Consider the following 22,696-nt stretch of genomic DNA (forward strand, 5'->3'; position numbering starts at 1 on the left):
TGAAGCCATGGGTGATTTCACAAGATGTGTGAAATGAAAGGAAGCTCTTTTTCCCAAATAGAGGAGCAATCTGCTGGGAAAGGTGAATTCAGATTTTCACAATAGAGAATGAGCTAAAAATCACCTCCTGCTTCACCCCCACTCCCTTTTGGCCGCATGACATTTCCATCCTTCAAGGCACACACCTAGCATAGCAGGTCTCCAGTCTCATCATTTTAACTGTGTCCCGTTCTCCAGTACACATGAAATACCATTTTCAGATAATCACTTTTCACATACACCTCCTTTAGAGAACATGTTTCAGAGACGGATGGATGAGCACAGCTAAGAAGCACAGAACTATGGGCACATCTGTCCTCCAAACATCACCAGGTAAAGCCCTTCTTTAGTACCACCAGGTTCCTCAGAGCCGCCCTCACATCCTTGTTCCTCAGGCTGTAGATGATGGGGTTCAGCATGGGGGTCAGCACCCCATAGAAGAGGGAGATGAGCTTGTCTGCAAGGTCTTGCTTGTCTGCTCCTAGTGGATCCTTGGACTTGGGCTTCCCGTACATGAAGAGGATGGTGCCATAGAAGACGATCACCACAGTGAGGTGGGCAGAGCATGTGGAGAAGGCCTTCCTCCTCCCCTCAGCAGAGGGGATCCTCAGGATGGTGGTGAGTATGAAGACGTAGGAGACAAAAATGAAGAGGACTGGGACCCCCAGGAAGATCACATTGGTCACCCCCATGCTGATGACATTCATGGAGATGTCAGCACAGGCCAGTTTCAGGACCGCCAGGATCTCACAGGTGAAGTGATTGATGACATTGTCCCCACAGAAGGGAAGCAGCATTGCAAGAGATGTTTGAACCATAGAGGCGGCAATCCCACCTGCCCAGGAGCTGGCAGCCATGGGCACGTAGGCAGCCCTGCTCATGACCACTGGGTACCTGAGGGGGTTGCAGATGGCCACATAACGATCAAATGCCATCATACTCAGGAGCACACACTCTGTGGCCCCCATGGCAAAGGAGAGAAACATCTGCACCGCACACCCTGAGAAGGAGATGGTCTTCCTGGGGGTCAGGAAGCTGTCGAGAATGAGGGGGGACTGAGGATGTGGTGTAGCAGATGTCCAGGAAGGAGAGGTTCCCCAGGAAGAAGTACATGGGCGTGTGCAGGTGGGCGTCAAGGATGGTGACCAGGATGAGGACCCCGTTACCCAGCAGGATCACCAGGTACATCAGCAGGATGAGGACGAAGAAGGTTTTCTCCAGCTTTGGGTGGGCAGAGAGGCCCAGGAGAATGAAGCCGCTCACAGGGGAGGTCTGGTTGTTACCTTCCATTCTGTGTGTTCTGTCAATTGAAGAGAATACTAAAGTCCAAGCCCAATGTTCTTTGCTATACATTGGGCCAGGGCATCAGGTCTGCAGCCCCAGTTCTGCCGAGTTGATTAAAAGACAGTTCTGAAAGCCCACAGAAGTATTTCTTTACAAAACAACAACAAAATCTTTATCAAAAATTGGGGTTAAAGACAATAAAGTCACAAATCTGGTAATTTAATGCATTTGATCAATAAAACGACACACGATGCACTCCTTTTATTCATGTTGTTTCCTGTATGGCAATTCACCAGAGATTATACTCAGAGAAGGGACCATGTGTCATGATTCCCCTACTTTGTGCCTGATGTTAGAGACTTGTTTCCTTAAAACGTCTCTCTCTTTCTCTGTCTCTCTCCTCCTCCCTTCCTCCCCTCGCCCCCCTTCCCTCCCTCCCTCCTTTCCCTTCTGCCTGTGTGTTTTTTGTTTGTCTCTTTGACTTCTTTTGGTAGGTCTCATTCTCTCTGAGGCTAACCTGGGCTGGTCTCAAACTCATGGCAGTCCTCCTACCTCAGGCTCCTGGGTGCTGGGATTACAGGTGTGAGTCACCACACCTGCCAAAGCCATTGCTTTGGTCCAGCACCTTCTCAGAAAAAACACATTCTCTTACTTTCCAGATTCCTTGCAAAGCCAACCTCAGGGCTTTCAGCTTACTAATTCACTTATCCATTCATCCATCCTCCATTAATCCATCCAATATATCTGAATATTCAACCACAAAAATACTTGTTGATCAACCAATCTGTGGGTGTAACAGTTGCTAAGAGAATTATAAATGACCCACACCCTAGGCTTAGGTGGACTTGCTGCCTAGTAGAGTGGGGAGGTTCAGGGCACATTGAAGGGAACAGAGCTCATAGAAGCTCTAGGAGATACAGAATTCTATTGAGTCTTAAGTAAGAGATATAACAAAGGGGAGTATTTTCCTAAGTGACTTTATACTCTAGAAATTCTGATATGTGTCTAATAGTTTGAATCTGACATTTCTTGAAGATAAACTGGGGATGGCCTCAGAGAAATCCATAATGGTTCACAGTTTCTGGGAACCTACTTTTAGGGTGTGTGTGTGTGTGTGTGTGTGTGTGTGTGTGTGTGTGTGTGTGCGCGCGCGCGTATATGATGTCACTCTGCTAGGTTTCCTTCCTTCTGGGTGGGCATCCACATCCACACAGGTGTCATTAGGCATGACAGTCCTGGAGACTTTTGACTCAGCCTGTCACCCAGACTTCTGCTCCAACACTGACTGTGCTCCTCAGGAATCTAGCTCACCTTCTCTCCCATTCTCATTCCTTCCCCGAACAACAGTGGTACACTGCCTTTCAGTTATGGCTTGATGTCTCCTGGTGTGGGAGAGCTCACTACTTTCCCAGACAGCTTGTTCTGTGTTTGTAGAGCTCTGGAACAGAAGATGATTCTCTGTATGGGAGCAGCCAGCATCCTTCTGGGGTTCTCTTGCTCATATGATGGTGTCTATCTCCTCCTCAAACTACCTGAGTCTGTGGAAGGTCATTGTGAGAGGGGACCATCTCGGTTATGGGACACTCTTTCAAGTCAGGTGAACTCATGAGCTCAAACTGACGGACCTTGTAAGTCTCTTGACATTCATATTTTTCAGACTCAGGGAGGGGTTCAGTCTGGTCCCCAGTCTTGGTGATGCAACTAAAACAGATTCATTTATTTCCTTCTCAAGCTCAGTCACTGTAGAAAGTCAAGTCAGACACTAGAAATGCCAATATGCTAGCGAAAGGCTGAGGTTGGCTTTTACAAGAATCCTTACTTACCTTAATTAGAAAACTGTTGAGAAGAGGTGCCTGCGGCTGAGGAAGGGGACCCAGGCCAGAAATAGTAGCAGCGTCTTAAGGGGCCCAGGCTGAGGTCTCACTTCTGATTTGAAGAAAAACTCAGTTTGTCCTTCCCACTTGGTCTCTGTTCTATTTCAGGCAGTCTCCTGACGAGTACCGCTACACCGGGATGCTGACTTGAAACCAGTGCCATATGTGGTACTCCTGCACTCCCTCGAGTCATTAAAAGTTCAGAAATGGAACGCCACAGTTGGGAAACTTCTTAATCCTTTGGGACAATGTCCCCAAGATCCAATTACACCTCCTTCCGCTGTTCCTGCTGTAAACTCCCTCTCTTGCTGAGCGACCTCAAGGTAGACATGCCCATTCCTTGCTTGAATTTCTGCAAACTTCAGTTTGGCTAAATGTCTTTGAGAAGAAGTTAGGAAGGCAATCTCCAGGGCAGCTCTGGCCTGGGGAGGAGTTAGGGTTCAGTGTCTTGGTTAGGTGTGACCTAGGAGGGGGGCACACCAGGCCTGTGACAGCTGTGTGGCATCACCAGATCTGGACCTAAGTGGACCTCACAGGGCCAACAGGAAGATAGGGACTGCCTGGTGACCTCCGTGTGTCATGGGCAGAGAGTAAGAGACAGAGAGGAAGGGACTCATGAAGCCTGCATTGGAGCCCAGGTCATTTCCAAGCAAGTGTCCTGAGAGGTATTGTGATGGGTGGGTCTAGACCTAGCAGGGCACATGTTCTATGAAGTCACTTTAGAGACCAAGAAGTGGTCACTGCACTGTCTGCACAGTCCACACTTAATGTGGGGACCAGGAGTTGAACCAGACCATCTGCACGCATCTCACAGAGAGGCCAGAGGGCAGTGGTACAGGGAAGACTTCATCATGAAGGAGGCGGTGGAGTAGGAATTATGTGAGGGTAGACTAGGCTGTGCTTCTGAAATATTGAGAACAGACACAGTAAACCAAAGCAATGAGCGTTCACTAGGTTCCATGTCATTACTGAGTAGTATTCCATTGTGTGGACTTCCCAGGTCCATTTGCCCGTTCTCCTCGCTGACAGCCAGCCAGGCCATTTCCATTTTGAGTCATTATGAATAAAGCTATTCCTGACTGTCAAAGACAAGTGTTTTGTATCCATTTCTTTTTTTCTCTCGGCTAAATACCTGAGGATGGGGTTGCAGGATCACACCATAGAGATATACTTAGTTTTTATAAGAAATTGGCAAGTCCTTTGCAAAGGCGATGTGCTGTGCAGATTCTAATCGTATGCACCTCAGCCTTGCCAACGTTTAATGTCATCAGTCGTCTAAGTATAAGCTACCCTGGCAGGTGTAGTGGTAACTCACCAAGGCTTTAATTTGCATTTCTGGGCCATGGGATATTGAACACTTTTTTTTTTTTTTAAATTTGGTAACTGGTCACTCTTATATCTTCCTTTGGAGATTACCCACTCAGAACTTTAATGTTCATTTACGCTCGTTCCCATTGCTAAAACCCCACATGCTGCTCCTTATAAATTCTGCAGTCTGCACTTCTTCAGGGTGTAAGCTGCCCGTGTCCTGCTGGTTTGCAACTTGCGTTTCTTTTGAGCTGGGGTCTTGCTGTGTCATCCAGGCTGGTCTCGAACCCTTGATTCTCCTGTCTCAGTGTTACACCATGTAGGGTGTGCACTCATTTTCCCAGTTGTGTCCTCTGCTGAACAGATGTCTTATATTTCTGTGTTTTGAAAGAGCTTTGCAGCTTTAGTTTTGGTTTAGATCTGTGATCCACACTGAATTAACTCCTGTGTCTGGCGTGAGTTAGGAAGTGAAGACCATTTCCCCCGTATGGATAGCTGGGCATCTCAGCAATATTTATTTATTATTTTTACTTAGCAATTAAAAATTTTTTTTAAAAAAAATTAGGGTACAAGCTAGGTATGGTGGCTCACATCTTTTTCCAGCACTCAGAAGGAAGAGGCAGAAGGATCTCTGTGAGATCAAAGCCAGCCTGATCTGATCTACATAGTGAATTCGGCGAGTCAGGGCTACATAGTGAGACCTTGTCTCAAAAAAAACAAAACAAAACAAAAAAAAAAAAAAAACAAAAACAAAAACAAAAAACCCCCAAACATACCATGTGTTAGATATTGTTACAGCATTTCCATCCACAAAAACAAAAATGTATGTATTGTGGAGACCCTCGCCATCTTCCTTACCCCACCTTTTAACCTCCTCTAGTCTACTCCTCTTTCACATCCCATGTGTCCTTTGCCCAGCCTTCACCCTTCCTCATAACCTACTTTACTGACTTTTTCCTCTAGCAGTTTCAGAGTTTCAAGTCTTATGGTATAGTCTTTCCTCTGTCTGGCACTGATTCTGTGCAGGGAGAGGAGTAAGGATCTGTTTCAGTCTTCTCCCTGTAGAGATCCAGGTTTCTCAGCACCACTTGTTGAAGATGCTGTCTTTTTTCCAATGTGTGATTTTGGCACCTTTGTTAAAAAATTAGGTGGCTATAGCTGTGGCTGTATGTGCTTATATATATATATATGGACTTTGATGCTAGTCCATTGTCTGGGTGTCTGTTTTGTGCCAGTACTCTGCTGTTTTCATTATTATGTATCTGTAGTATCAGGTTTGATGACATATTCTCTTTGCTCAGGATTGCTTTGGCCATGAGCGGGGGCGGGGGGGGGAGGGGGCGTATGCACTTTCATATGAATGTGTCTTGGGTAGTTTTATGTCAACTAGATACAAGCTAGAGTTGTCTGAAAGGCGGGAACCTTAATTGAGAAGACAACTCCGTAAGACCAGGCTGTAGGCAAGCTTGTGGGGCATTTTTAAAATGTGTGATTGATGAGGGAGTGCCCAGCCCATTGTGGGTGGTGCCATCCCTGGGCTGGTGGTCCTGGGTTCTATAACAAAGCAGGCTGAGCAAGCCAGTAAGCAGCACTCCTCCATGGTCTCTGCATCAGAGCCTGCCCTCAGTGCTTTTGACGAATTGTTAACTGTGAATGGAAGAAACAAAACAAAACAAAAATTCTTTCCTCTAAGTTGTTTTGGTTATGGTGTTTCATCACAGAATAGTAGCCCTCACTAAGACAGCTTTAAGAAAGAATTTTCTATTTCCAAAAAAGTATGTTAGATTTCTAATATGCTTATTGTTTAAAAACATGCAAATAAAATAAACATGCACCAAATACATCATACCCAATATAAATCACAATTAACTTCTATACAGTTAGAATAGCCATTCTGAAGCTGTGAAATTAACATTGGATTTTACACTTTTGTTTGGAATTTTGATGGGGATTGCATTGGATTTATAGATAGTTTTTGTTTTGTTATTGTTTTTCCAGACAGAGTTTCTCTGTATTGCTTTGGAACCTGTCCTGGAACTCGCTCTATAGACCAGGCTGGCCTCAAACTCACGGAGGCCTGCCTCTGCCTCCCAAGTGCCAGGATTAAAGGCATGCACCACCACCACCCGGCTTGTAGATTGCTTTTGTTAATATAGTTATGCTAGCAATATTTACACTTCCAGACAGTGAATATGAGCAATCTTTGCGTCTTCTAATATCCCCTCTCTAAATGTTCCCTTCTTTCAGTGTTTTACAGTTTTCATTGTTAACGTCTTTCGCTCCTTATGGTAATTTTAGGTCACTGGAAACAGAATTGCTTCCCTGATTTCTTTCTCAGTCTATTTTTCATGGCCATGCTTTTATCATAGAATATTTTTGTTTCTCCATCAGTGATGATGGACGATTTTGCTGAGGGCTGTCAGCTGTGGTCTCCCAGAACTTGAAAAACATCTTTCCATACCTTTATGGATTTTAATGTTCCTGTTGAGAGATCAGCTGTTATTCTGCTGGACTTGTATTTATACCTGACTTTGTGTTTCTCCTTTGTGGAATTCAATACTCTGTTTTGTTCGTTATGCTTAGTGTTTTAATTGTTCTACTGAGGTGGTGGGGTTCTTTTCTGCCTCTGTCTATTTGGTATCCTCTCTGTCACTTGTACATTGATGAGCCTCTCTTCTTAGATTTGGAGAATTTTGCTATGATTGTACTGAAAATATTTTCTGGGTTTTGGGCATAGAATTCTTCTTCTGTGTCCATATTTCATAGATTGGTGTTTCCAAGGTATACCAAATATCTTGCCTGTACAATTTAAAGTTTTATCAATGCCCTTGACTGAAATTTCTAATTACTCTACCTTATCTTCAAGCCCTGATATTTTATTTTCTTCATGAACAACTATATTGATGAAGCTTTCTAGCAGGCTTTAAGATGGTCTTTTTGAACATTTCATTTGTTTTGTTTTTCTAGCTTTCTAATTAATTTCATTATCATGTAATTGAATAATGTAGTAAATTTTCTTATGTCATTCAGCTGTGTTCTCTTGGAATTAATTCATTAATTAACTAATCCAACATTTACTCAGTTCTCTTTTGTCTCTTTCATTGTTTTGAAAATATTTATCATTATTCTTTTGAATTCTTTGTCTGGGACTTCTTCTGAATTACTCTCCTTGAGGTCATTTCTCTGATAGATTTTGGAGGAGATGTGTCTCAGTTTTTCATGTTGCTTGTGTTAATTTTCATGTAGGGACTGATGCAACAGGAGTCAAATCACTGCTTGAAATTTATTTTAGAAAGTAGGTCTTGTTTCTTCTTTCAGTTTGAAGAGTTTGAATATTTGGGAGAAACTAGGTTATAGTGTTGAAGACACCAGGTTCTATCCCCACTCCTTCTCCGGGAGTATAACACTATCTACAACAACAGTCACTGTCTAGGGATAGACTCGCCATGAAAATAATACAACAGTCAGCAACGTAACATCATCCCTAAGTGAGAAGGATTTTAGGGAGTAAACTATTAGTACATTGATAGTATTGCATGAAAAAGAACAAGAAGAAGGCCACAGGAAGTCATGGTTAATGTTGGGAAGACAGGGAGAAAATAGAGGGAGATATAAATAGAAGTAGAAAACTGTAGAGGCAAAAGAATATGGGGGTGCGGGAAGTTGGGCTAAAGGTGGAGTGAAGGCATGGGTGAAGGTCAGTTAACAGGTAACGTAGACCAGCCCCTTCTCTCAGGAGCTGAAGCCCAGCCTAGGTTCTTTGGGAGAGAAAAGGAGAGAACAAAGTGAGAGGGGATGGCTGAGCGGTCCTGCTAAACCACACTGAGCATTAAATGAAGATGGGTAGATGAGAGGGAGTGCAGCGAGATACAGGAATGAAGGCAAACTGGCCTGGGCCTCATCTAGACCCTCATTCCTGCCCACCAACTTCAAGTGGTCCACAGGATCCTGGCAAAAGCTCAGGCATTCAGAACAGAGCTCGAAGGATGTCAGAGATGTGACAGGGTTACTCATGCCTTCCCATTGGCTGTGTTTTACAGGTGCAGTCTGAGATCTGGTCACTTGAAGTTGGTGTGAAAGTTCCAGGGTATGGTTCTGCCAAGTTTTCAGCTTTCCAGATGCTGTGCCAATCGAGCTGCCTGAGGTTTCTTGCAGTATTCTGTCTATCAGATTAGAGTCTACTATCCTGGCGGCTTTGTATCTACGCTGGACCAAGTGATGCCGAGAAGGCCTCGGGCTGCTGAGCCAGCAAAGCAGTGGATGTTTTTATTTTATGTTTATTTGTTGATTTTCTTACTTTATATGTATGTGCACTCTTGTGTGCTGAGGTCAGGGGACAGCTTGCAGGAAGTCATTCTCTTTTTTTTCCAGCGTGTGGATCCCAGGGATCAAATTCAGATTGCCAGGTTTGGTGGCAAATGCCCTCACCCAGTGAGTCATCTCACCTGCCCAAAGTCTTTTTGTAATGGCATCTTGCTTCTGTTCTGTCAGCCAGTGCCACACACCCCTGGCCAAGGGGAAAGCGTTTTTTTGCAGCTTTACCCACTGCTGTGCTGCTCTGGGTGTGGCCTCTGCTCAGCGGTTTGGAGTGTCAGTTGCTTTTGTGAGAGTTGCTTTTCCCAAATTATTCTCTTGATATTCTGGCCACCAGCACCTGATTTTCATCTGTCCTGAATCGCCATAATTCTATTTAAGAATCTAAAACATGGCTCGATGGTACTAGTACTGCCTGCTTATCCAGAAGACCCGAGTTCAGTTCCCAGCAACAGCCTGTGACTCCAGCTCCAAGGGAGCTAGTACCCTCTTCTGGCTTCTTTAGGTGCCTGCAGGCATGTGGTATGTGCATGATCATGTGCAAATGCAACACCCCCCCCGCACATTAATAACATAATAATAAAATGAATAAGTAACATTTATCTGTGAGGGGAGTTACGGCGATTACTGTGTTTCTCCAGGTTGAGGCTCATCCAGTGCACTCTGGGTGTGCTGATCCTGTAATTTCTTCAAATTCCAGGTTCAACTGCATAATATGTGATAGTGGGGAACTTCATTGGTGCCCCCTCCCCAAAGAAATAACAGAAAGTAAAATCGTGGTGGTCTAGCATCATTATGTTGCTGTTAAAATGCCCAGACAACAAGAATCTGATTTTTTTTTTCTTTTTTTTGGTTTTATGAGGCAGGGTGTCTCTGTATTGTTTTTGGAACCTGTCCTGTGACGAGCTCTAGCCTCGAACTCACAGAGATCCGCTTGCCTCTGCCTCCCAAGTGCCAGGATCAAAGGTGCGTGCCAACAACGCCCGGCCAGAAACTGACAGGATTGAGAGTCGGTTTAGTTCACAGTTCCAGGTTGCAATCCATTATTTCAGGGAACTTGAGGTGGCAGGAATCTGAAGCAACTGGGAACATCCACAGTCAAGAGAAAGAGAAATGAATGCACCAATACTTAGAACATAGTCAGCCTTCTCCACTGTCATGCAGTCCAGGGCCCCAAACCACGGAAGGGTGCTGCCCACTTTCAGACTGGGTCTTTTCATGTCAGTTAAGGTAACCTAGACAATCTGGTATAGACCTGCCCAGAAGGCAATCATGTCTAGACAATCCCTTATGGAGACTGTGTCAAGTGAACAGTTAAAACTAAACTTTCATACCTACAAATCAAACAAATGGAGTAATGAATTATTATGGGGAAAACAAACATTGCTTGCTCAAGAAACAGAAGTAGTTTAGACCTAGAAGCTCCCTGTGTCCCATGTTAACCTTTTCTACCATAACTGATGACTGCTCTGCCTTTGCAATAGCCAAGTCTTGGTAATTTTAATATTTTATCCCCCAATGAACATCTATAAATACAATAATTTGGTTTTACATTAGAATTTTATTATAATTTCATTTTTAACAAAATAATTTATTATAATTACACTATGATTTTACCAGGATAAACCCAACTTAATGATGATACATTATCTGTAAAAATTACACATATTTGTATTTGTAGATCTTTTTGAAGTCTTACTGAATTTGATATAGTTTAAGGTTTTTGTGGCAGTTCAGGTCTGGCCCCACGTCTTCTACTCTACCTTCTGCCTTAAGTTTGGGTTATTTCTTCCTAAAATGGTTGGTGTGATTCACCATGTCTGGGCATGGTGGCACATTGCTATAATCCCAGCTCTTGGAAGGCTAAAGGAGAGGATCATGAGTCTGAGGCCAGCCTAGGCTACAGAGAAGGGTCCTGCCAGTAACGATAATGATAATTATGGTAATAATACATCACAAAACCTGTCTAGGTCTACAGCTTTCTTTGTAGCTTGGTTCTAATAATAAATTCAACTAGTTTAATAGGTATAGAGTCCTTCAAATTTTATACTTCCTCTTTTAGTGGTTTTACAAACTGTACTTTTTCAGAGAACTTGTGTGTGTCACTTAAATTGTCAAAGTTCTTGCCCCTAAAGTGGAAAAGGAAAAAAACAGACATAGAAATACACATTCCATTTGTCTGAAATTTCTAGAGAAAACCAAACGTCCTAGAAATTAGCTAGGAGGCTGGAGGTGTGAACTAAGGGCAAGAGGATATGAGGGAACCTTTGGAAGGAAAGTGAATGTCTGGAACTTGGAGAACTGTGTATTCCAGACCACCTTGGGCCATACGGCAAGAGTCTATATAAATCAAAATAAAATAAGAAGTGAGTTTTTCTCACAGTGTGTTCCAGTTGTACAGTAGAACAACGACAATGACATAAAATTGACTCTCACACCCCAAATCAACAGTCTTCACTGATACAGGGAGAAGCATATTTTTCACCAAGTTTTTATTGCTCATTTTCATTTGGCATACAAAGAATGTTTGATTTTCACAGTCTCTTTTTCTTGATTCTAGGCCATTTAGTACAACCACTGTCTTTAGTCTAAGGAGTCACTGGTCCAGCCTCAGGCACTCAAGATGAACTCAGTCCAAACAGATCAGCAGCACCAGTAAACAAGTCTGTGCTTAATAAGTGGCCATTCCCAGCAGAGCCCCGATGTGCACAGAACCAGAAAATAACCAACTTCTCTCACTATCAATGAGTGAGGCATTTCCGACCCACCAGGTTCCTCACAGCAACCTTCACATCCTTGTTCCTCAGGCTGTAGATGATGGGGTTCAGCATGGGGGTCAGCACCCCATAGAAGAGGGAGATGAGCTTGTCTGCAAGGTCCTGCTTGTCTGCCCCCAGTGGGTCCTTGGACTTGGGCTTCCCGTACATGAAGAGGATGGTGCCATAGAAGACGATCACCACAGTGAGGTGGGCAGAGCATGTGGAGAAGGCCTTCCTGCGCCCCTCAGCAGAGGGGATCCTCAGGATGGTGGTGAGTATGAAGATGTAGGAGACAAAGATGAAGAGGACTGGGATCGCCAAGAAGATCACATTGGCCACCCCCATGCTGATGACATTGATGGAGATGTCAGCACAGGCCAGTTTCAGGACTGCCAGGATCTCACAGGTGAAGTGATTGATGACATTGTCCCCACAGAAAGGCAACTGTACTGCAAGGGAGATCTGCACCAAGGAGTTGGCACCACCAGCCACCCAGGAGCTGATGGCCATGGGCACATAGGCAGCCTTGCTCATGACCACTGGGTACCTGAGGGGGTTGCAGATGGCCACATAACGATCAAATGCCATCATGCCCAGGAGCACACACTCTGTGGCCCCCATGGCAAAGGAGAGAAACATCTGCACCGCACAGCCTGAGAAGGAGATGGTCTTCTTGGGAGTGAGGAAACCATCCAGGACCAGGGGAATTGAAGATGTGGTGTAGCAGATGTCCAGGAAGGAGAGGTTCCCCAGGAAGAAGTACATGGGCGTGTGCAGGTGGGCGTCAAGGATGGTGACCAGGATGAGGACCCCATTGCCTAGCAGGATCACCAGGTATGTTGATAAGATGAGCACAAAGAAGGTTTTCTCCAGAGTTGGGTGATCTGACAGTCCCAGCAGGACAAATTCAGCTACTATGGATTGGTTGGCCACTTCCATTTCTTATGTTCTCTTTCCCTCTCATGAAAATAGAAGGCAACAAGCACTTATTGGGACCAATACATGGGTATGCTTCTAGAATTTATAATTAGATTTACCTCTTAGATGCCAGCTTGTAATTCACTATCAGGTTACCTGAGAGGTCAGAATACATTGGTTCAAGCAGGAAAAAACCTCTGATAGAAGCTTAGCCAACCATGTATTTGAAAAATCATGATATAGTCAGGCCAGTGGAGCCAGCATGCCTGAAGGAAGGGGTGTGTCTCTTTATGCATGCAGAGCTACATGGAAACCACGAAGAGGAACCTTTAGAATGCTACATGGTTCCAGAAGAGGGGAGAGATATGGACTCCTCTGGCTACGCCTGCTTCTCCCAGAACCATTCCTCCTAGGCTGCTGTCACTCTTGGTAATACTAGCTATTGGCATCATCTCTCTCCTCTAGCTTAATTCTGTGCCCTTATAATAATACCATGATAATAATTTATCTCCACAAGGAGTAATATGGTGGGCAGAAGCCAGGCAGATTAGGGTCTAGCCAGAATTTCTATTTGTTGCATGGTGCCTGTCTTGTCCTTTGTTTCTTATGAGCTTGATGGGTGCTGCCCCTGGGGCCGCCAGACATGGTGGCCCTTACAGAAGGACAGCCATATGCCCTCTCCCATAGCTCATCAGTTGGTCTAGTCTGCTCCACACCCCCAAAGGACAAGTATCTTGTGCCTTCCTGTGTACCCTTTGTGACCGGACTGTGCTTTGGAGCAGTCATATAAATCGCAGCTCCTAACTCAAGCGCTTCTGTACCTGCCTTGACCATCAAAGCCACTGCAGTGCCATCCAGTTCCACCCAGGCTTACAGAGGTCTTGCTTAGAACCAGGTGCTGCAGGGTCAGAAGTACAGACCTGTATGTTAGAGAAAACCTTAAGCCTTGCCTTCTCAAGATAAACACGGGGAACTGGCATCAGATGGTCCTGTGGGTAAAGGCACTTGTTGCCAAGTCTGACAACCCCAGTTCAATTCTTAGAAGCCAGAAGATGGAAAGAGAATTAACTCCTTCATGTTGGTCTCTGACCTCCACATGAGCATTGTGACACATGTGTATGCATGTATCACACACCAGTAAATAAAAAATACATGTTTTAAAGCAATGAGGACATCGAAGCTTTGAGAGAACCACAGGGCTAGGAGAGGGCCTGCTGGCTCTTTGCTCTCCCCCAGACTTTCTCTCATCACACGTGTTCTTGTCTACAGTTTGTGCTGGAACATGTGTGCTTAGGACAGAGAGGCCAGTTATGAAGCTTTGATCCCTCTCCCTGTCCCTAGGGCATTCACAGACACTAGGTGTATCACTGCTTCCTCTAAGGCGGTGATTCTCAACCTGTGGGTCAAGACCCCTTTGGGGCGATCAAGCTACTGTCTCACAGGGGTTCCATACCAGATGTCTTTCATATCAAATATTTACATTATGATTCCTAACAGTAGCAGAATCACACTTATGGAGTAGCAACAAAAATAAATTTATGGTTACTACCATAAACATGAGGAACTGTATTAAAGGGTTGCAGCATCAGGAAGGCTGAGACCCACTGCTCTAAGAAGTCTGCCTTGTTGCCAGGCTTGGGTGGGGTGAGCAGGGCCCTCGTCCCACCCACTGTATCTTTGACTGTAGGGTTAGAGAAACCAAACCCAGGATGAAGCCATCATCATGCAATTACCAGAGAAGCTGAGCTTTAGACATGGGAGTATTTGAAGAAAAGGAGATCTGGTTTTAGAGATGTTAGCACTGTGCACAGAAGATGTAAATTGTGGCAGGGACAGCTCAATGCAAAGGAGATGTAAGCTGAGGCAGGGATGCCATGAAGTAACTTCCCTTCCTCGACTATGTGAGTCTTCCAGGAAAAAAGCCAAAACAAGATATTTCTCTCATTCTTTCATCAGGCAGCCTTGATGATTAGAAAGTTTGCCTTATATTAAACAGAAACTTTCTTCTTCATTGTTGCCCCTCTACATATGCCCCCTCATTCTGCCCTATCATGCACCAGCTGGGACCCCTTGAATATGCTCGCTTCCCTTCCTCTATGAAGAATCTGAGAGATGTGGAAGGTAGAGCCAAGGTCTAACCTTGGATTCCATCTGTCCTTCGATTCCCACCTTTGCTCCTCCTCTTACCTACCTGAAGAAGGTCTAGCCACAGAGAGAACCCTGCCTGTGTCCACTGGGCAGACATGTCCATGGTGGGGATGGGAGCTCACCCAGCAGAAGAGCTCCTGGTGAGGAGGAAGCTGGAAGCTCTCTGAGCAAGGAAAAGGATGGTTTCAACTGCTGATGTTGTGCTTGCCTGACCCAGCCTTGTCTGCTGGCCTGGAACCCACAGCAGTTCTGTTTAGCTGTCTCAGGAGATAGTTGTCCGTAATGAGCACAGTAAAGGAGAGCTGCAACTGGAGGGGCTTGTGTTATTCCCTACTCTAGCTGCCTGTCCCCAATCCTAGTGAAAAGGATAAGATTGTGATATCTGGAGGTGGTACTTGCCAGGGGCTTCTGAAGTTGTGTGCCTGGCCCGTGTGTCCTGTGCTTTCTGCCCTCTGCCCTTTACCTGGCTCTCCAGAGGGCTTATCAAGGATCCTAGAAAAGTTTAGAGTTCTAGTTGTTTGGGAGCCAGTCTTAATCCCAGAGGCAATTTAAAGTTTGCCAAAAGAGCCCCACAGGAATCCTGGGCCTGTGTTCCACAAATCCAATTAGACAATAGCAGATTCACGCTCTGTGTGAATCTGAACTCTCACTGTAAAGGAATGTTCCTTAGATAAGAAAGATCCTGCCCTGTGTCCTGTGCTTGCTGGCCTAAAGTTACCTCAATTTAATTTATACTATGCAAACTGGAGCTGAGGATTAGTCTGTAATATTCCCAATTTTTACCTCTGAGGAAATCAAGATGTCCTGGTGCACATCTGTACACATGAATAAAATGGAATTTTAAATTTTTTAAGTAAAACTTAAAACTGTAGCTAGTGTGCCATAAGAATGGATTGTTTAAGAGCTTAACAGTTACTGTATGCACTGGCAAGGAAAAGCTCTTTATATAAAATCATCAGCAATTAAGTCTAGTCATAGGACTTTTGTCTACTTGCTTGCCTGCTTGCTTTTTGACACTTGGCTTCTTGTAGCCCAGGATAGTCCAAACTTGCTATATAGTGAAGGATGACCCTGAAATCCCAATACCTCTGCACTGATCTTCCAATCACTGGGATCACAGGTATGGCCACACCTAGTACAGGCATCTGGCTCAGTTCAACGCACATCAGAGGCTGCTGCTCTCCAATCTTTATCTTCAGAGCCCTTCACACTCTCCCAAGATTCTTTCTTTCCTTCCTTTTCTTTTGCTACTGATACTCTTACTGTGCCTGTGTTGGGCCTTCTAGAGTGCCTTGTAGTTCTTGGATTCTTAGATGTTTTCTTTTGTCGCTTTGCCCCCCACTTTCCTGCTTCATTTGAAAGTTTCTGTGGATATTGCCCAGACTCAGCAATCCTCTCCCCAGCTACATCCAGGGTGCTCACTTCATTTCTGCCACAGCACTTTGGAACCCCACACTTTCTTTGAGTCTTTAGAATGTCTCCCTCTCTGCTTAGATTACCCATCTGTCTTTGTTTCTTTCCAACGTTATCCAATAAATCCCTTGGCACACCTCTGTTTTTAAATTCCAGATTCAATGGTCCCAACAAGCCTGTCTGAAGAATATCCGGCAGACTTTCCTATGAAGCAGGAATATGAAGGACTTTCCTGCCTTATCTTGGTAAAGTTTGACAGTCTTTTTCTTTTGTGTTCTTCTTGTTCAGGTTATACAGCTTTCTGTCATCAGTCAAGGCAAGGACATTTCTTGCTCAAATGGCTACCTTTGACACAGTGAAAGAAAGTTTCTTATGGAGTTTCTTCAGTGCCCATCATCTTTTCTGAAGTAAATTGGTGCTCCCAGGAACAGATGTGTCTCACTGTCATGAAAAGCCTTAGGTTATTAAATATCTTAATGCCATATTCTGTAGGTCTTTGACGTGTTTGAGACTATCTAAACATATCTGTTCAACCTTGAAAATATACCTAATATGACTACAACTTTGATTATTATAGATGACTACAACCTGCATTTCTTAATTACACATTATGTTTTAAATGAGATGCATAAGCATAATACCCCAACCAAGAGTAGAAACATATATTCAGTATAACTAAATAACTTTTCATTTGTATCAATATACCAAAATCCATACCAATGGATTTTGAGGTTAATAGTTGTCTTTTTGTCCTATATACCTATATTCCCCCTGAATAAAGACAAACTTCCACAACCCACCAAATGACTAAAAACTACCAATCCTACCTCCTGGGAAGATGGGCATTGTGTGGTCTAGATTGCTTCCTGTTGTCTGGGGGTGATGACATCTTTAGAGATCCTGAGAAAACTTAGATAATGGTAAAGTCCTGGGAAAACTAGCCATAACATTTGTTATCCAGTCTCTGTGCAATGGGGAAGTGCAAGGCTCATCTGAAGTCATATCTAGAATAATCTGTGAGGCTAGACCATCTCAGCCAGCATCCTTGAAGCTGTTCTGGATGCAGAATTCTGAGGAAACTGCAACAGAGGTATTCTGAGAGGCTGGATCACCTGGGTCACCCCTTGTAATGATAACATACAAAATTTCAAAGGTAAAATACATATCTACATTAATGCAAGTATGGTCCGTGTTGTACACAAGCCAACAAAAGATGAGTTTTTATTTTATGTTTAAGCAGGTAAGATATACCTGCTTGTAGTTTTTCTTAATTTATTTCTTTATACCTATAGCCAGGATTTTCAGGGGGTCTTTCCCAATCAAACCTGATCTCTATCAACCTTGATTGAATGCACAACCTTTTACCAAAGGCAATACATTTTCTGACTTCCATTTTAAAGGTAAGACATTTCTAAAGTATCTAGGCTGTTTTAATTCTGCAGTTCCTTTTACAATCCCATGCCTCTCAGAAGCTGTCACTCATTCATCAGCATTCAAAAAATTCAGAGTCAATACAACACCATACAGGATCCAGACTCCCTGTGTGTTTCTAATCTCTATGTAGTAATTTTTTATTATTTATAAACTATTTACCTTTTTCTATGACTGCCTATACCCATTTTCTTTTCTTTCTTTTTTTATTTTTATTTTTATTACACATATTGATCCCAGTTCCCTTTCCCTCCCTCTTTCCCTCTCTCCCTCCTCACATGCACCCCGGCCACCCTCCCCCCCCCCACTCCACACATAGGGTGATGCCACCCAGGAGGGGTCATCTAAATCTGTCAAGTCATTTGAAGTAAGGATTAGGACTTCTCTCCTGTCTCTAGGTTAAAAGAGTATCCCTCCATGGGGGATGTGCCTGCAAGGTCCCTTTGTGCACCAGGAATATATCCTGGTTCCACCATCAGAGGTCCCTTAAACTACTCAGGCCTTCTAGCTGAAACCCATGTTCAGGTGGTCTGAGTCAGTTCAATGCTGGATTCCCAGCTATCAGTCTGGGCAACCTGGTCTTGTCCTCCCACTCTGCATCTGGATTCTAGTTTGACTTAGTGTTTAGTTGTGGGTGTTTGCTTCTGTTTCCAACAGGCACTAGATGAGGGCTCCATGATTGTGGATAAGTTAGTTGTTGATCTCATTATAAGGGAAGGGCATTTATGGTAGCCTTTCCACTGTTGCTCAAATTGTTAGTTGGAGTCAGTCTTGTGGGTCTCTAGACATTTCTTTAGGTTCAGTTTTCTCTTCAAACCTATAATGGCTCCCTCTTTTATATTCTCTCTCTCTCTCTCTCCTGTCTTTTATTCCTCACCTGACTCAATCTTCCTAGTCCCACATGCTTTTCTCTCCTCCCCTTCTCTTTTTCCTAGCTCCCTCTCCACTCACTACTCCCCACCCCCACTCCCCATGTGCTCTGGATAACTTGTCCCTTCCCCATTCTGTGAGAGACCTTCTATAAATCTCTTAGAATCTACCTTGAATCCTAGTTCCTCTGGTGGTGTAAATTATAGACTGGTGATCCTTTGCTCTAGGTCTAAAAATCCATATATGAGCGAATACATGACATGTTCCTCTTTTTGTGACTGGGTTACCTCATTCAGGATGGTTTCTTCAAGTGCCATCCACTTGCCTGCAAATTTCAAGATTCTATTTTTTTCCCCCCCGTAGAGTAGTATTCCATTGTGTAGATGTGCCATATCTTCTTTATCCATTCTTCAGTCGAGGGGCATCTAGGATGATTTCAGATTCTTGCTATTACAAATAATGCTGTTATGAACATAGTTGAGCACATGTCTTTGTTGCATGGATGTGGATCATTTGGGTATAGGCCTAAGAGGGGGATTGCCGGGTCCTGTGGTAAACTAATTCCCATTTTCCTGAGGAACCACCATACTGATCTCCAAAATGGCTATACGAGTTTGCACTCCCACCAGCAGTGGAGGAGTGTTCCCCTTTCTCCACATCCTCTCCAGCATAAGTTGTCATTGGTGTTTCTAATTTTAGCCATTCTGGCAGGAGTAAGATGGTATCTCAAAGTTGTTTTGATTTGCATTTCCCTGATAGCTAAGGATGTTGAGCACTTTCTTAAGTGTCTTTCAGCCTTTTTGATTTCCTCTACTGAGACTTCTCTCTTCAGTTCTGTACCCCATTTTTAATAGGGTTATTTGATGTTTTGGTGACTAGTTTCTTGAGTTCTTTGTATATTTTGGAGATTGGCCCTTTGTCAAATGTAGGATTGGTGAAAATCTTTTCCCAGTCTGTGGGCTGCTGTTTGGTCTTGTCAACTATGTCCTTTGCCTTACAGAAGCTTCTAAGTTTGAGGAGGTCCCATTTATTAATTGTTGATCTCAGTGTCTGTGCTACTGGAGTTATGTTCAGGAAGCGGTCTTCTGTACCAATTTGTTCTCTTCTACAAGGTTCAGTGTGGTTGGATTGATGTTGAGGTCTTTAATCCATTTGGACTTGAGTTTTGTGCATGGCGATAGACATGGGTCTATGTGCAGTCTTCTACACACCATCATCCAATTATACCAGCACCATTTGTTGAAGATGTTTTCCCCCCCCCCCCATTGTATACATTTAGCTGTTTTGTCAAAAATCAGGTGTTTTTCGGTGTGTGGGTTAATATCAGGATTTTCAATTCAATTCCATTGGTCTACCTGTCTATATTTGTGCCAATACCACGCTGTTTTCAGGACTATAGCTCTGTAGTAGAGCCTGAAGTCAGGGATGGTGACTCTACACCAACTGGACCTGAACACCCCGAAGCAGATGAAGCAGAAGAGAACGACTTAAAATTTATAGTCATAAAAGTAATAGAGGCCCTCAAAGACGATGTGAGAAAATCCCTTAAAGAAATGCAAGAAAAAACAAACAAAAAATTGGAAGAAATGAACAAATTTCTTAAAGAAAATACAGAAAGCCAAGAACAGGTGAAGGAAATGGTTCAAGACTTGAAAACTGAAATAGAGACAATAAAGAAAACACAAACTGAAGGAATGCTGGAAATAGAAAAACTGGGCAAACATCGGGAACTACAGACACAAGCATAACCAACAGAATACAACAGAGGAAGAGAGAATCTCAGGCACTGAAGATAAACTAGAGGAAATAGATTCATCGACCAAAGAAAATCGTAAATCCAACAAATCCTTAACATAAAACATCCAGGAAATGTGGGACACCATGGAAAAAGCCAAACCTAAGAATAATATGCATAGAGGAAGGCGAAGAAGCCCAGCTCAAAGGTGCAGAAAATATATTCAACATTGAGGAATACTTTCCCAATCTGAAGAAGGATATGCCCATGAAAGTACAAGAAACATACTGAACATCAAATAGACTGGACCAAAGAAAAAAGACCTCTTGACACATAATAATCAAAACACCTAACATACAGAATAAAGAAAGAATATTAAGAGCAGTGAAGGAAAAAGACAGGTAACATATAAAGGCAGACCTATCAAAACTACACCTGACTTCTCCATGGAAACTCTCAAGGCCAGAAGGTTTTGGATAGATGTTCTACAAGTACTAAGAGTCCACAGATGCCAGCCTAGGCTACTGTATCAGCTATAGATGGAGAAAACAAGATATTTAGTGACAAAGCCAGATTTTCACAATACGCATCTACAAATCCAGCCCTACAGAAAGTTCTGGAAGGAAAACTCCAACCCAAGGAAGTTAACTATGCTCACAGAGACATAGGCAACAAATAATCTCACTTTTCTTTCTTAAGCACAATTTTAAACACACTGTAACCTGTTTAAAGATTTATCCCAGTGATTGATCCAAGGTGGCTCTCACACCTCAGAGAACCTACATGTAAGAAAAACTGTGTCTCTAGGATCTTGATACAGATTCTCCAGGCACCCAGACATCTCCTCACTCCCTCCATTGACCCACAGACTGTCTCCACCAACATCCTGTATCCCCACCAACCCCCCCCCATTACCACAGACTGCCTCTATGCTACAAAAACATTAGGTTGGATGGGAGACACAGTGACCTAGAAGTGGGTCACTGTCTTCAGAGAAGGACCAACAGATATGACTGAGCAGGCCATAAAGCTGTCTGGGAGGCTGGATGCAGCAGCTGCAGGGCAGGATGTGTAGACCTAACCCAGGATGAAAACTAACAGGGACAGAAGCCATAGTAGCCTTGGAAAACACTTAGAAGTGAGAAAGAGTGAGATTTAGAGAGCTCTTTGGGTAGCAGGTACAGGGGAGGTATGAGTCAGTAAAGTCTAAAACGCCTCTAGGTCCAAGACATGCTCCCCAAATATGGTCTCCTGGCCTACTGAGTATTTTAAGCTGAGGATAGCACTTACAGTTTGGATCTGAAATATCCCCCCAGAAGATATTGCTATTAGCTTAGTCCCAGCTTCGTACTACTGAGATGACAGAAACCTGAAGAGGCAGAGCCTAGTGGGAGGTGTGCTGGTCACAGGCATGTCCCTGGAAGAGACACTGCATCCCGACCATGGAGTGAATGGCTGTCTTCCACCACATCCTCCCCACCATGGCATGCCGGCTCACCACACGCCCAGGAGCCAAATAACCTGTGACCTTTAAGGGGGGCCAGGGATGTAGCTCAGCTGGTAGAGTGCTAACATTTGGGACTCACTGGCTTCATTCTCCAGGAGCATCTAAACAGGCTCGTGTAGTCTGTAGTCCCAGCACTCAGGAGGTGGGTGCAGGGGGATCAGAAGTTCAAAGTCTTGCTTGATCACATAGCACACACACAAATGAATAAATAAACAGCTTAATAAGAATGCTTTTAAAGCCACAGAGATGTAGAAGGAGATTTTTTTCCCCGTCTATCCCACTGAACTGTTTTCTCTCTGCCCGCTGGGTCCCCACAGTCACAAATGAAATAACCACTCTGAGACTTACTATCAGTTACTATTGTTTGGCCAATAGCTTGGGCTTCTTACTGGCTAGCTCTCTCTTATTAACCCATTTCTATTAATCTGTTTATCTCCATGTAGCCTTGGCTTACTGGTGATGCCCAGGTCTCTTGACTCTTTGGCTGCTACATGGTGTCTGTCCTTTGTCTTTCTTTGTTTGAAATTCCTGCCTAACTAAATTCTACCTGTCCATTGTCCAAAACAGCTTTAATTATCACTCAATAAGAGAAACATATATTCACAACATACAAAAAAGAACATCCCCATCATAGGGTGTTTTTTTTTTTTAAGCTTGTGTGTCATGAACAGTTGAATAAATTAGAGTGCTTTTCTTTCATCAATCTGTCTTAGGTTGTAATAGCTCTAGCCAGTGACTAGAAGATGCTGTTTTCTATCCCCACAAACCAGACCCCGAGTCTTAAAAGGCAGCCTCAGAGCAGGTGGGGAGGAGTGCCTGTGTGGACTGGCAGGGCTGTAGCAGCTACAGGGTTGATTCTGACTTTGCAGTACATGCTCTCTGCTCTCCTGTTGTACCCAGCCATATTGGTATCTGTGAATGAATGAATGACTAGTTAATATTTCTGTGTTCGAGGCATTTACAGTACATTGGATTTGCTATGCTTGTGGTATCAGTGAAGACTTGGTGTCAGAGAGAGGAACCATTATAATGGTTTAATGGTTGTCCCAATATTGTGCTATCTATTGTTCCCAACAAGCCTATGAAGCGGGCATGG

General features: G+C 43.8%; 1 protein-coding gene and 1 pseudogene across 1 annotated transcript; both read right to left on the bottom strand.

Annotated features, from left to right (window-relative positions):
* Positions 1-365: 365 nt before the first annotated feature.
* Positions 366-1,329, bottom strand: LOC127224564 (olfactory receptor 13C7-like; annotated as a pseudogene).
* Positions 1,330-11,511: 10,182 nt separating this feature from the next.
* LOC127224565 (olfactory receptor 13C7) lies at positions 11,512-12,517 on the bottom strand. The gene has a single exon (XM_051187606.1). The coding sequence runs from the start codon at positions 12,515-12,517 to the stop codon at positions 11,561-11,563; it is 957 nt and encodes a 318-aa protein (XP_051043563.1). The 3' UTR covers positions 11,512-11,560.
* Positions 12,518-22,696: the final 10,179 nt, after the last annotated feature.

This window comes from Phodopus roborovskii, unplaced genomic scaffold (genome assembly GCF_943737965.1).
Source record: "Phodopus roborovskii unplaced genomic scaffold, PHOROB, whole genome shotgun sequence".
In the NCBI taxonomy this organism is placed as follows: domain Eukaryota; kingdom Metazoa; phylum Chordata; class Mammalia; order Rodentia; family Cricetidae; genus Phodopus; species Phodopus roborovskii.

Excerpts from the sequence above, each read along its gene's own strand:
- LOC127224565 (XM_051187606.1), bottom strand. The coding sequence starts at position 12,517 with ATGGAAGTGGCCAACCAATCCATAGTAGCTGAATTTGTCCTGCTGGGA.